Source organism: Mauremys reevesii, linkage group 3, assembly GCF_016161935.1.
Source record: "Mauremys reevesii isolate NIE-2019 linkage group 3, ASM1616193v1, whole genome shotgun sequence".
NCBI lineage: Eukaryota > Metazoa > Chordata > Testudines > Geoemydidae > Mauremys > Mauremys reevesii.
In genome coordinates, this window is record NC_052625.1 from 77,553,852 (window position 1) to 77,566,791 (window position 12,940).

General features: G+C 38.4%; 2 protein-coding genes across 6 annotated transcripts in view; one reads left to right on the forward strand and one right to left on the reverse strand.

Annotated features, from left to right (window-relative positions):
* HEATR1 (HEAT repeat containing 1) overlaps positions 1-7,966 on the forward strand; it is a 59,416-nt gene extending 51,450 nt beyond the window's left edge. For both annotated transcript variants that reach the window (XM_039531848.1, XM_039531847.1), the window contains exons 37-45: positions 280-430; positions 1,139-1,297; positions 1,965-2,099; positions 2,397-2,501; positions 2,599-2,767; positions 3,783-3,937; positions 4,804-4,959; positions 6,929-7,037; positions 7,673-7,966. In XM_039531848.1, coding sequence (XP_039387782.1) covers positions 280-430; positions 1,139-1,297; positions 1,965-2,099; positions 2,397-2,501; positions 2,599-2,767; positions 3,783-3,937; positions 4,804-4,959; positions 6,929-7,037; positions 7,673-7,761 — 1,228 coding nt within the window. In that variant the 3' untranslated portion in view covers positions 7,762-7,966. The remainder of the gene's footprint in view (positions 1-279; positions 431-1,138; positions 1,298-1,964; positions 2,100-2,396; positions 2,502-2,598; positions 2,768-3,782; positions 3,938-4,803; positions 4,960-6,928; positions 7,038-7,672) is intronic.
* Positions 7,967-8,106: 140 nt separating this feature from the next.
* Positions 8,107-12,940, reverse strand: part of LGALS8 (galectin 8) — a 35,310-nt gene continuing 30,476 nt past the window's right edge. For all 4 annotated transcript variants that reach the window (XM_039531852.1, XM_039531851.1, XM_039531853.1 and 1 more), the window contains 2 exons: positions 12,100-12,265; positions 8,107-11,602 (listed from right to left, as the gene is read on the reverse strand). In XM_039531852.1, the coding sequence (XP_039387786.1) occupies positions 11,453-11,602; positions 12,100-12,265 (316 nt within the window). In that variant the 3' untranslated portion in view covers positions 8,107-11,452. The remainder of the gene's footprint in view (positions 11,603-12,099; positions 12,266-12,940) is intronic.

Here is a 12,940-nt window from a genome sequence, read left to right on the forward strand (position 1 = left end):
CCTTAGCCTTGATAAGAATGATCAGTTTCATAGTGTAGTGGGGCCTTAAAATAAATCTAATATTTTTCACAACTTTTTGAGAAATAGAACAGAGAAGTGAATCCCAGAAAGCCAGGTTTTCAAAAATAGACTCTGAAATTGTGCATGTCTAAAATTTCTACATGAAAGTTGTGCCTTTAGTTTTATAGGCTGGATTGAGGCCTATTTGGAAATTTGCCTCCAAATTTGCAACTGACAATGGATTTACCTTTCTGTATGTTTTTACTTGATTATTTGCAGGCTGATGCCAGCATTGCTGAAGACACTAAAACACAAAAAGGAGCTGGTCTCCAATGAGCTTTACTTGCTCAGCGCGGTGACTGCGCTGCTGAAAGTTGTGGCAACACTAGCACACTTCCTTAGTCCCTATCTGTTGGATGCTTTGCTGCAGGTAAGCCATCACTGTCTTAATATGGGTGAGGGGGCAAGAATGAGGAAGCTCAAATTATGGAGGTCATGCAGGATTTTGCAGTGAATTAAAATGAGAATTTTGCCATCTGGGTGGTTGGGGGAAATCTCCTGATTGCTTCTACTCAGCCTCCCTGAGTAAATCGTCATGGAATGATGCCGCTGGTGTTCCCCTCCTGCAACCTTTCAGATACTTAGCTTGCTACTTTAGGAGGTGGGATGTGAATTTTGAGGGTTTTTCTCCTGCACCAGTAAGTTGATCAAATGTATGTATTAAAAAAAAACAAACTCCAGTTTTTATACATAGAATGGATGTGATGACCCTCTGCTTATTCCACTGATGAATCCCCTTTTTCAGTTTTCATGTATTGAAGGAGAAAAAGTTGTATACAAACTTTATAAATTGTAGTGTTTAAAGTAGTAACAGACAGCTGAACTGGTCAAGAATCCAATATGAGTCTACTACAATGGCTCTTTGTTTTTAATACTTGTTCTTAACACTGATGTATTGCTTCTCATTTCCAAAATGCTTTGCAAGTGCTAATTAAACTGAGTATAAACCTTTTAAAATTAAGTAGGTGATTTCTTTGTTGGTTCCTAGACTACAATACTTTTCTGGAGGAGATTATTGTGAAATCAGCTCTTGAAAGATTCGTTTCACTGTTTTTTCTGTTCTTGGATTTTCTGATAGGTCGTTCGCTTGGAAAGGATTGCAGTGGAAATGGGTCCTTCATCCCAGCTTAATCTCCGTTTATCATCACTGAAAACTATGTTAGCTACACAGCTCAGTCCCAGAGTTCTCTTGCCAGCGATTACCAAGTGTTACAATGAACTTGCAAATGCTTGGAAGGTTATGATTTTTTTTTTCATTCATTAGTAAAGTGAATGGAAATGTAATTATAGTTTAAATATGCGTTTTTATATTAAACTAAAAAAGTTAGAACAGGGAGGGATCCACCAGACTAGAGTATTCACATGCTACATGGCAAGCATGGGAGACAATTCTGTTCATAAAGGCTTTCATTTATTTGCTAGGGATGTACATTAGGAATTACAGCTTTCCTCTGGGCCTCACTACTACCTCATGCTTGGGCATTTAAGATTTGCTGCCAGGATGGAGAGGGAAAGAAGACTCTTTAAAGGGACACTGCCTATTTAAGTCATAAACTGTAAACAAACATGTCTTCACTTTTTTATTGATAGTGCCTTAGATTACCAGAAATGAAAGAATTTTATAAAATCTGGGTTATTTACACCTTGTCAACTTTTTTATTTCTCTTGGCTTGGGTAATGAAAAGCAGTTAAATCAAATTTATTTTGTTTAGTCAGATACACCTTTTGAGTTCTTAATGGTGCAAATTTTGGGTTTCCAACATTGTGAATGGGAATATTTATTTATTTAAAGACAATGATTGTCACGTGTTTATTTAATTAAAAAAAATGAGGAAGGAGTTCAGTTGATCTGATCTGTGGATGTGACTTCTTTAACACAACTGTCTCTGTTTGACCTTTTACAGAACTGCTTGGGTCCCCTTATGGACATTCTTAAAGAGCACATTGCAGTTATGGAGAAAGACCAGCTCCTCTCCCATCAGTCTGAGTTGACAGCATTTTTTATGAAAGCCCTGGACTTCAGAACAGAGCACTCACAGGTGGAGTACTGACAATTCTTAAAGAGCAAGAATGGATGTGGTTTTCTACCAATGTTAATTGTAGTTCTTTATAAGAATGCGTCAGGTTGTTTCCTACTAAATGCATTTTCTGTATCTTTAAAAATTGTGTATTCAGCTATGAGAGGCATGCAGTGAGATTGCTCCTTGTGAATAGAAAATTTTAGCTTCACAAATGTATCTTTGACCTAAACATAAAGTCAGACTTTGTTAAAAGATGCTAGTCAGGCTGTGAATCTTACTGTATCGATTTTGAATTATACCTTCCACTTGTTCTAGGATGATCTGGAGGAAGTTGGTAGAACAGAGACTCATATTATTAGCTGTTTAATTAGCATGGTCATGAAGCTTTCGGAGGTTTCTTTCAGACCCCTCTTCTTCAAGGTAGGAATTTGAACATAGTCCTTTGGTGTTAGCACATCTGAATTTACAACTGCATTAATGTAGCAAAAACTTACCTCTTCCTTTCTCTCTCTTTCAGTTATATGATTGGTCCAAATCAGAGGGCACCTCAAAGGACAGACTGTTGACATTCTACCGGTTAGCCGATTGCATTGCAGACAAACTCAAGGGTCTTTTCGGCCTGTTTGCTGGTAGTTTAGTGAAGCCTTTTGCTGACACCCTGAATCAGATTAACATCTCCAAAACTGGTAGGTTTCCAATTACTATAGTTATCAAGTATCAGAGGGGTAGCCGTGTTAGTCTGGATCTGTAAAAGCAGCAGAGAGTCCTGTGGCACCTTATAGACTAACAGACGTATTGGAGCATGAGCTTTCGTGGTGAATACGAAAGCTCATGCTCCAATACGTCTGTTAGTCTATAAGGTGCCACAGGACTCTTTGCTGCTTTTATAGTTATCAAAGAAGGAACAGTTGAAATACTATATCACTGTAAGCTTGCTGTCTGTCCCCTCACACTTTTTCTTCCTGCTTTCTCTTGCATCTTACAGCAAGGCGGCGTACTCATTGGGGAGGATGCAAAAGGATGTCTTTAGTTGGGAGGGGGGGGGGCAGAAGTCCAAAGAGAGGAATATTCTTCAACTAGGGGAAGTCATTCCACTCGTGAAATTTCTCTTGGAGTGAGCCAAAGTTGCAGTTGTGGGATGAGTGAAGCCAATTTCAAGACCCTGTTCTCTTGCGTTTCACTCATTGCCTCACCTGACATGGCCATATACAACACACCAGCCAGGCTTGCGCTCCTCAACTTACTTGATGAAATATCTGCTGCTGTTTTGTTTCATTTTTCCCTTCCCCATTTCAGAACTCAGGCAACCAGCAAATGCATTGGTAACTGGATGTTTCCATACCTAGGCAGCTTGTACATCAGTAGCACTGATTGTCAGGTGCTTCAATTAATCCCTAGCACCTTTCCCACAAGCTGTGTGCTCTCCTTCTTCCCCAGCTGTATGCCACATCCAGCAGCATTAGTCTAAACAATATTCTGAACTGCAAAGAGCTAAAAGGCCATATTGCACCTTGCATTTCATAGGGATATGTGGACTAGATTTAATCACATGATATCCAGGCTATAGGCCATTGACTGCTTATTTCTTAAAGAGAGTGATGGTAACATTGGCTGCTAAGTAATCTCTCCTTTCATTCTAGCCAGTTGTGGAGCAAGTGGCTTCTTCATGGTTTTTCTTCACCTTCTTTTCCCCATATGCAGATGAAGCTTTCTTTGACTCTGAGAACAGCACTGAAAAGAGCTGCTTATTGCTGCAGTTCATCCTTGACTGTTTGCACAAAATCTTCCTCTTTGATACCCAGCGTTTTGTAAGCAAAGAGAGAGCAGAAACCTTGATGGTGCCCCTAGTTGACCAGGTACTGACACGTACATTGAAAAGAGATTATCCAAGTATTGTATTCCCATTTCATTTAAAAGGTTTATTGCTGACTGTTAAATATTCAGATAGTATTCCTTGTAATTGGTCATGGATTTGACCTTCTTTGGATTAATCTCTCCCTGTTCCCATTTTATTTTCAATAATTGTATTATTATTATTATTATTATTTATTTTAGTATTTGTCTTCAAAGCACTTCAACACGTTACCTAAATAACCCCTGCACCTCAGTTTTCTCATCTACAAAATAGAGAAGTTAATACTTGCCTACCTCACTGGAGTATTGGAAGGATTAAGTGACTTGCCCAAAGCTCAGGAGTTTCCAGCTCCTTCTCCTTTGCTCAGACCTTTTAATCTGCCACAATTAGATATTCTGTGGTGCCATCCAACACCACATCCAAGTTGGATGGGTCACTGCTGCATGAAAAGGCTTTTTCTGTCTTCTCCCCCAACTCCTGCAGACCAAGTGCACTCCCTCTGCAGGCTCTTAGCATTTATCAGCCAAAGATATAACGCCCCAAGAATTAAACCTGAATTTTTCACGCGCCAGTAAAAAAAAATGGTATCATTAAATCCTCAGCCCAGAAGAGGGAGTTCATAGCTGAAAAGATTTTACGGGAATCAACATTTTTAAATTTAACTTTTTAGATTTTTCATCTTACTGGTGTTTATCTTTCTTAATACTTTGGCCTTTGGAATCTCACTCCATTAGGCTTTGAACTCGTGTTTTGAGAAAATGTTAACCTGATGTTGGGCGGTGAGGGGGCAGCAGGGTGTTTTTAAGCCTCAGTTAAACAGTTGGGCGTTTCTGTTTGACTTGCTTTGTGATCATTTTACTCCTGCAGCTAGAAAACATGCTTGGAGAAGAGAACTTCCAGGAAAGAGTGACCATGCACCTGATTCCATGTATAGCTCAGTTTTCAATTGCAATGGCAGATGATTCTCTATGGAAACCACTAAACTACCAGATCCTGCTGAAGACAAGGCACACATCACCTAAGGTATGAAGCTGGATTATCTCTTAGTTGAATATGTGTGTGTTTAAACTGCTGTGCATCTAAAGCAGATTACCGTTGGCAGGGTCAGTGCTTGACATGAAATTTGCTCTTTATGGCAACACACTGGTGGTATTATTATTATTGCAGATGGTCCTTTATTACAGTGTGAATGGAATAGATTCAGAGTGGATGCCAGAAGCTAATTATGGGCAATTGTCCATCAGCTTCCAAGGACTAACGTGTGTTTTAGCAGGGTTTCACTGTCTTTTGTTCATGTTCTACATCTATAGTATATCTAAGTGTGGCAGAATTCAGTGTTTATATTTGATCATTTTAAGATATCCATGTTCATTTTTAAGCATTTTTTTCAATTTTGATCTATTTAAATTTTCACAGTTGGATGGGGGGAGTCAAGCAATTTATCTAATGACAGTAGATGTTGAGATTCAAAAAGTTAAAGCCTTATAACCATTAAAACACAAATGGTCAACGCCACATGTCAAAATATACAAACCAAACTCAAGTTCTCAAGCAGCATTTTTCTTACTTAGCCTATCTGTACATTTTGATTATCAAAGGAAATATTTTTTCATGAGTTTGTGTGTGAATGGTGGCATCTACACTTATGGATAAAAATCTAATCCTCCCATGCCAAAGTATATTAGGTCCTTAGGATGGCTAATGAGGAATGACAGGTTGTGATGTCTTTAGTAAATTGATAACACCCAGCTCTATTTCTGCTATACTTGCTGATGCAGCAGAACAGATGACTAATTGTTTTGTGAGTGGGATTGTGATGAGGGCAAACTGGGTAAGACTCAGCTAATTGTGATAGGTTGTGGGGAGCAACTGGACGAATTAGTAAGCATTAATCACAACTTCAGAAGCAACCATAGGCTATCTTTTTGAGCCTGGTGTGTAATCTATGGGTCTTATTGAACCTCAGACTAGTTAGGAGCGCAGCTTTCAGCTTTTGGTACAAAGAGAGACCTTTTATTTTGTGTATGAATCATGCTATACTTATTTGTCCTTTTGTTATGAAGAGACTAGACTTCAATAATGCATTCCATTTGGGGCTATACCTTGAGACCAGCTGGCGCCTAGAACCGACATGGAATGCAGCAGTCATTGTATTAAGAGGGCTAGTCTTTCAAGAGCACAAACACCAGGGCTCCATAAGCTTTGCTGGATGGTTATAGGCTCCCTGACGGGATTCAAGCTGTTTGTCTTGATGGTTAGGGTATATCTACACCTCCCACCCTGCGTGGGCACTCAGGCCAGCGGGGCTCACATTAGTGCTCTAAAACAGCTCTATAGACAGTACTTAAGTTGCACTTGAAGTCCTAAATGGTTTGGGGTCTTCCTCTTAAAAGACTTGTCTCATTGCTCTGATGATACTGTCACAGTTGCAGTCAGCAAAGGTGCTGGTGCTTCGCTGATGTAATACAGAGGGAGATGGTGGCAGTGTTCTACATGGGGGTCTTTTCACTCTGCCATTCGCTTGGCCAGAATTATTAACCATCTGAGTGTGCTTCAGGACCCATCGGAGGTGGAAATTTGTTAGACTGGATTCCCTTTTTAAAGTCTATCAGTTAACTTTGAAAATTTCCTCCTCCTAATAAACCCAACCTTCCTTACTGTCTCTAATCCCTTCAGCCAGGCTTAATTCTTGACTAATTTTCTGTCCTTTTCCCCTGCAAGATGTGACTGACTCTAAATTTTTGTGTGTATGGGAGACTGAACTACATTAGCCTCTCCTGTAGAGATGCAGACTCTCCAGCTCCAAGTAGTTTAGCCAACTTCATTTCCCAGAATTCACTTTACCCCTCTCCCCAAATAAAGGCACTGGAAGGAGAATGGAAAGGGAACTGAATTGATTGAAGACATGGACTATTAAAAGCTCTGTTTCAGAGAATATGCTGTATTGCTTGGTTCCCTATATAGTGTCGTCTTTTTTTTTTTTTTATTGTAGGTCCGATTTGCTGCTCTGCTTACTTTAGTAGAACTTGCAGGGAAACTAAAGGAGAACTACATGTTGCTGTTGCCAGAATCCATCCCTTTCTTAGCTGAGTTAATGGAAGGTAATGTCCTACAATGCTTCAGTTGATAACCTGGATATTTGGGTTGTCAATTTTGGAATACTAGTATAATACAAAACAAACTTTGACAGTGATCGATCACTGACAAATATTAAAAATCCACTGCCCTGAGTGTTAGATAACTTTATTCTTTAAAAAAAAAAAAAAAGAGTGACTATTACATTGACTCAGTACATCAATTAGTATACTGGGACTTGACACCTGAGGTGCTAATGGAACTTTTAATTTCAGTTAACAAGCGGATGCATTGTTTAGTAGCCATAGTCTAGCTGATGGGAATTCACCTCTGTGCACTGGGCCTGTGCACCACTTAAGTCCCAATCAATCAGACTGTGGCACTGCTTTTAGGACAGGGTTTTATGAAGTGTTACAACATTTACCGCACTCTTGTGAGTGGAAAAACCACTTTATTTCAAAAATATTTTTATTGCATTACCTTTTCAGCTGCAGTAATGCTCAAATAGTAAGTGCTTCCCACGCACGCTGCCCCAAGGAGCATTCAGTGTGAAAAGACACACCCATGAAACGGGGTGTGGGGAGAACTTACAACATAAAAGTGGTGAGGGTGGAAATAGGCATATAGGTTAGTTACATCTTTGTTAATGTTTGCTTTTTAGATGAATGTGAAGAAGTAGAACACCAATGCCAGAAGACAATTCAGCAACTGGAAGTTATTTTAGGAGAACCACTCCACAGCTACTTCTAAGAAGCACCTTTACCTCTTTGTTGTAAAGTCTAAATAATAAGATGTGAATGTCTGTCTCACATAAGAGCTAATATTGTCCCAGAGTTGTTATGTCACTCCAATTAAGAGTAACACCTTTTTTTATAGTCGAATGCTAAGATCTTGCCTGTACACTGTTCAGGATCATGACAATTTCTACAATTATTAATAAATTGAAAATATTACAGGATGGCTTTTTGACTTCTGTACACTGTGAATTGTAGAAACAGTTGTATGAATTAAGTTCAGGGAAGACAATGAGGATGAATTTTCATAAACTAAAATGTGCTGCAAGGTTGTAGAAGGGACAGACTTCTGTTTTTTTGGTTTTTTTTTTTTTCTTTTCTTAACTTAGTTTCTATCCTGTTAAGTTTGCAGCTTTTTAGTCAGTCATGGTAACAGTAAGCATTTTCTAGTAGCAGAATCCCTGACTTCAGAAGCTACATTTTTGTGAGATGTCGTCTTCACAATAGCTAGCTGAGTAGTTTAAAACACTCATCCTTTATGCTCAGTGGGATTTGAATCTACCAGCCTATAACCTCAAACAGTAGTTATTAACAGCTACAGAAAACACTAATTTTGCTTTGAAAAGTGATTACTATAATCACAATTATGCTATTAAGTCTGATGTACCACAGGGATGTGCACGTTACTAGTTATGTTGATTTATTAGGTTCTTACAACTGTGTGTACCCATGTGTGAAAATCAGGCATTCTGTCTACATGTACTAGTTTTACATCGGGGTAGAGGTGTAGTTAAGCAGCGCTCCAGGGGGGTAGGAGTGCACACGCTGGTGGATCAATGCAAGTTAGATATAACACGGTTTCACCTATAACATGGTAAGATTTTTTGGCTCCCAAGGACAGCGTTATGTCGAGGTAGAGGTGTACCTTGGTTTCAGAATCTTCCATGAATGATGAAGAGGCAGATGTTACCTGTTCTGTTTTTAACTGTGGAAGAAAATAAGTGAAGAAGCCAGCAATACTCATTTAAGGCTCTTGACCATACTTGAGATGGATGACTATACAAGAATCCAACTTTCAAGGAGTTTAGAAAATAAGAACTTTGTTCCCATTGCAGGATTTACACTACAGAGTGGAAGTCAAACTTACACAGGGACTGTTAGAAAATAATCTTTACATAGTGCTCTGCAGATAGCCAGGCAATGTCAGTGCTGTAAAAACCAACTTTTCTTAGGCTGAGGTTAAATGTTTAGTGAGGAGGCTGTTTACAGAAGCATGTTTTAGTCTTAAATGAAAAGTACATTCCAGCTAACAGTGAAAAGTAAACCTAAATTACATACCAGTGTAACACTGTCTAGTATGGGCACTTTTAAATGGGCCTGGTTATAGGAGTGATCACAGTTAAAGTACACTAAGCAGCAGAAAACAAAGGGTAGGTTATCTGTTCTTAGATCATTCCGTTTAATATTTACCACTTAGAAACCCCTCCAGTAATAAAATATGAAATACACCTCTACCCCGATATAACACAGTAAAGCAGCGCTCGGGGGGGAGTGGGGGGGGAGCTGTGCACTCCGGCGGATCAAAGCAAGTTCGATATAATGCAGTTTCACCTATAACACAGTCAGATTTGGCTCCCGAGGACAGCGTTATATCTAGGTAGAGGTATCTTATACCTCTCTCCTTCAGTGTATTTCATAAAATTACCTAGAATTTTGGCCGTTGTGATTGATATTTTTTAGTAAGGTACTATTACTAAAAGCTAACTTTACTACTTCCTGGTGCTTCTAACCCTAAGCCTGTAGAAAAACTTAATCATGAAATATCAACCCACACCTTTTAAATAAATCATTTTCGCACACCTTTTCTTCCTCATTATCCTCACTTCCAAATGACATACTCTGACAGTAAATAAATTAATAATGGTCTATAAGCATAGTCAAAGATATACCCTAAATTAATATGTTTAACAAGAGTTTCATATGCTGCTTGAAGCATATGCATAATGTGGCAAGTGATTGGGTTAGTTATCAAAAGATAACCTAGAACTCATACACTTTAAATACAAACATTAAATACTTAGTCATAGCTCACAAATTGAGATTTAATTTTTGGAAAGTCGTCTCTGCTTTATACAATTTCACAGCAGCCAACTCATTTATTCCTAAGGCATCTGTTATACATTTGAACTGCAATAACTGACTATTTCTTTAAGACTTGTATTTCACATTTTATTCCTCACACCAAGTGTCCCCATCTGAAAACCATTAGCAAGTAACTAGATAGGACATGAAGTTATAGAAATACTGGATCAGAACACTTCCATTTTTAACCTAATAGCCTACATATATTCTAGGGAAATGGTATCACAGACAATACTGACTTTTCCTTGTAAACTGTTATAAATGCATCATATAAAGACTTCCTCAGGGACATGTTAATGATGTTGGCATCAGGGGGTCCACGTATATGCTAATCAGTATATTTTACAAAATGTTTTTCAGGTAGCATATTATAGTGCACCTTAGTCAATGGGGTCGTAGGTGACTATCAACATGAATATTTCTTCTGAGCTCAGATTTAATGCAAAGCATCCATGGGTCCACACCCTTTAAATAAACACACATATAACTACTTCTATTCCTGAGCAAGATAAGAGCTCTTTTTTAGAATCTCTTTTATAATACTGCAGCTCCAAAAATTGACAAGATAAGAGCTAGCAAAATCAGTCAAATAGAGGACAGCATTATTTCACTTTGATCTCAGCTAAAATTACAGAATTCCACCATAATGGTCAGGGGGTTTTCTATGGGCTTGACTTATGCCACTTAGGAGCAGGAGCTGACATGACTACGAAAGTCAAGAAAGTGGCTTATAGCATCTGTGCTGCAGTGCAATAGATAAGAAAATAAAATCACTAGGCCCCCAGGGAGGTTGTTTTGGTTTTTGTTTTGTGTTCAAAAAATTACAGCTGACATGCTGTGAGGTAGCTTTGGTTAGATGTTTTAGGTTTGGGGCTGAAATACCTTTTCAAGATATAGAGCTAACACTAACATTAGCTAGTTTAATATAGCAGGGTTCTGATTCATCATGGCATTATTCCAGGTTTACCCTGGTCTAATATTACTAATTTCAAGTTATATTAACATAAAAATCAGAGTAAAGCAATGAGACTGCAGATGTGCTCTCCCTAAAATTAGAGTACATTCTTTCCTTATGTAATTCCCATTTAACTTTGCATATAAACAAAGGTTAAAATATACTTAGAATTTGATTAGATCCGTTAAGAGGTTGACAGTCCATTTTCAGAGACACACATCATATTTCAGTCCAGCTCTTAACAGGCAATGTTGAATGTATAGTTACTGGCATTCCATAGTACAACATTCTGTGTTCTAATTTACAAAATATTTTGCAGTTATTCTAATACTATAAAGCAAATATTTATATTGCTAGGTAAAGTAATTGAATTCTTCATATAACAGGAGCTCTATGCCTACTGAAGTAGATAATGTGACTTTAGTTTGCCAAGATACTGAAAACTGGGGAAGATCTAGTCTAATAGGATTTTGACTCCTGGGGCTCGACTTTGTGTTAAGCACCAATACAGAAACTTGGATAAATGGGACAAAGATCTGGGCTATTCAATACCAGTTTGTACTTGAGTAGATGGCAACAGAGGGTTAACATAGGGGGGAAGAATAGGATGCTACGAGCTCCTCACGTCCAGTAACTGAATGTCTCCAGTAACCTCCAATATGTTGATCTTTTCAAGCTGTTTAAATCGATGCTTGTACTCCAGGATGTGCACACCATTTACAGCAACCTTGTACTGATGAACATCACAGAAAATTAACAACTGAAAGCAAAAACAGGAACACAACAGGTTTTCAGTTTGTTTTAATTTGATTAACAGACTGGTGGTCTAATTCAGAATCAGACAAACCTAGCTTCTGCTCTTAAGTGTAGGATCCTGCTCCAGGGCCCCCGAAAAACTTGTGGGGGCCCCTGTGGGGCCTGGGGCAAATTGCCCCTCTTGCTCCCCCCCCCCCCCCCCGGTGGCCCTTGCAACATTAAAGGCTAATTCAGGCACTTTCACTTGTTCAAAGGAAAAAAGAGAAGGGGATTGAATAGAAGTGGTTTTTTCACAGCAATAACATACTTTGAATCAAGTTTAACTTTAATAGCTGCCTTTTTAGATGCAGTCCCAGACAGTTACTCTCACATTTAAGAAAGTTATTGTCCCTGACTAACTCACGCTAACTACATGAGATAAAAAGGCTATCATTTAACTATTTCCATTCATTAATACACAGGCGTTGTTTGGTTTTTTCATCCTAATTAATGCAACCTTACCTCAAAGTACATTCCTGGGCTAAAAGGGAAATTAGTGGCATCTTTTTCTTCTTCTCCCCAGCTGTCAGAAAGATAGGAATTTCTCACGAAAACATTTGTTTTCATTCGGGGATTCAGATGCAGTGCGATATCCTTTGAATCACTTGATTTTAGATTAACAGCAAAGCTGAAAAACATTTTAAGATGACCCACAGCAAGAGACAGCACATACATCCCAGACACAGTGCAGCATATTTAATTAAAAATTCAGCAAATAATATGCATTATCATCTTAGATATACACTGAATCCTGTTGCCTGATTTAGGAGGTTAATAATATACTATCCAAATTAATGAGTTTTAGGCTTGCCAATTTGTTTGATTAGAAGATAATAAGGTTTTTGTTCAGAATTAAGCTTTACAGAATTTACAAAGGACCATGGGGGGTATGAGAGGAAGCTCACTGAGACAGATATAGCCTTAAAGACTTTTTATTAAGATAAATGAAGTTTTAATTAAATGGTAAAGTAATTAGAGTTATGAAGTTATAATTGTATTACTGCTATTTAAAAGATACATATGGTATTACACCTTTTTTTTGATAACCTGGTGGTGAGAGACACAGGACCAGCCTCACCTTTGGCAGTTCAGGTTCCTTAATTTTTGAGAGAGGGGTGCAGAGCTTAGAAGAAGCTAGCTTCGATAGCTCTTAGCTCGAACTTAAACTTAAAACCTAATAAACAAAACTAAGAACAAAAGTTTAGGGAAACCAAGCTTAGCCTAGTCCCCTTGGAACTTAAACTTTCTAAGAAAAACAAGTACAGGCCTTTTAGCAAGGCCCTTTTGTATAGGGCACAGGTGT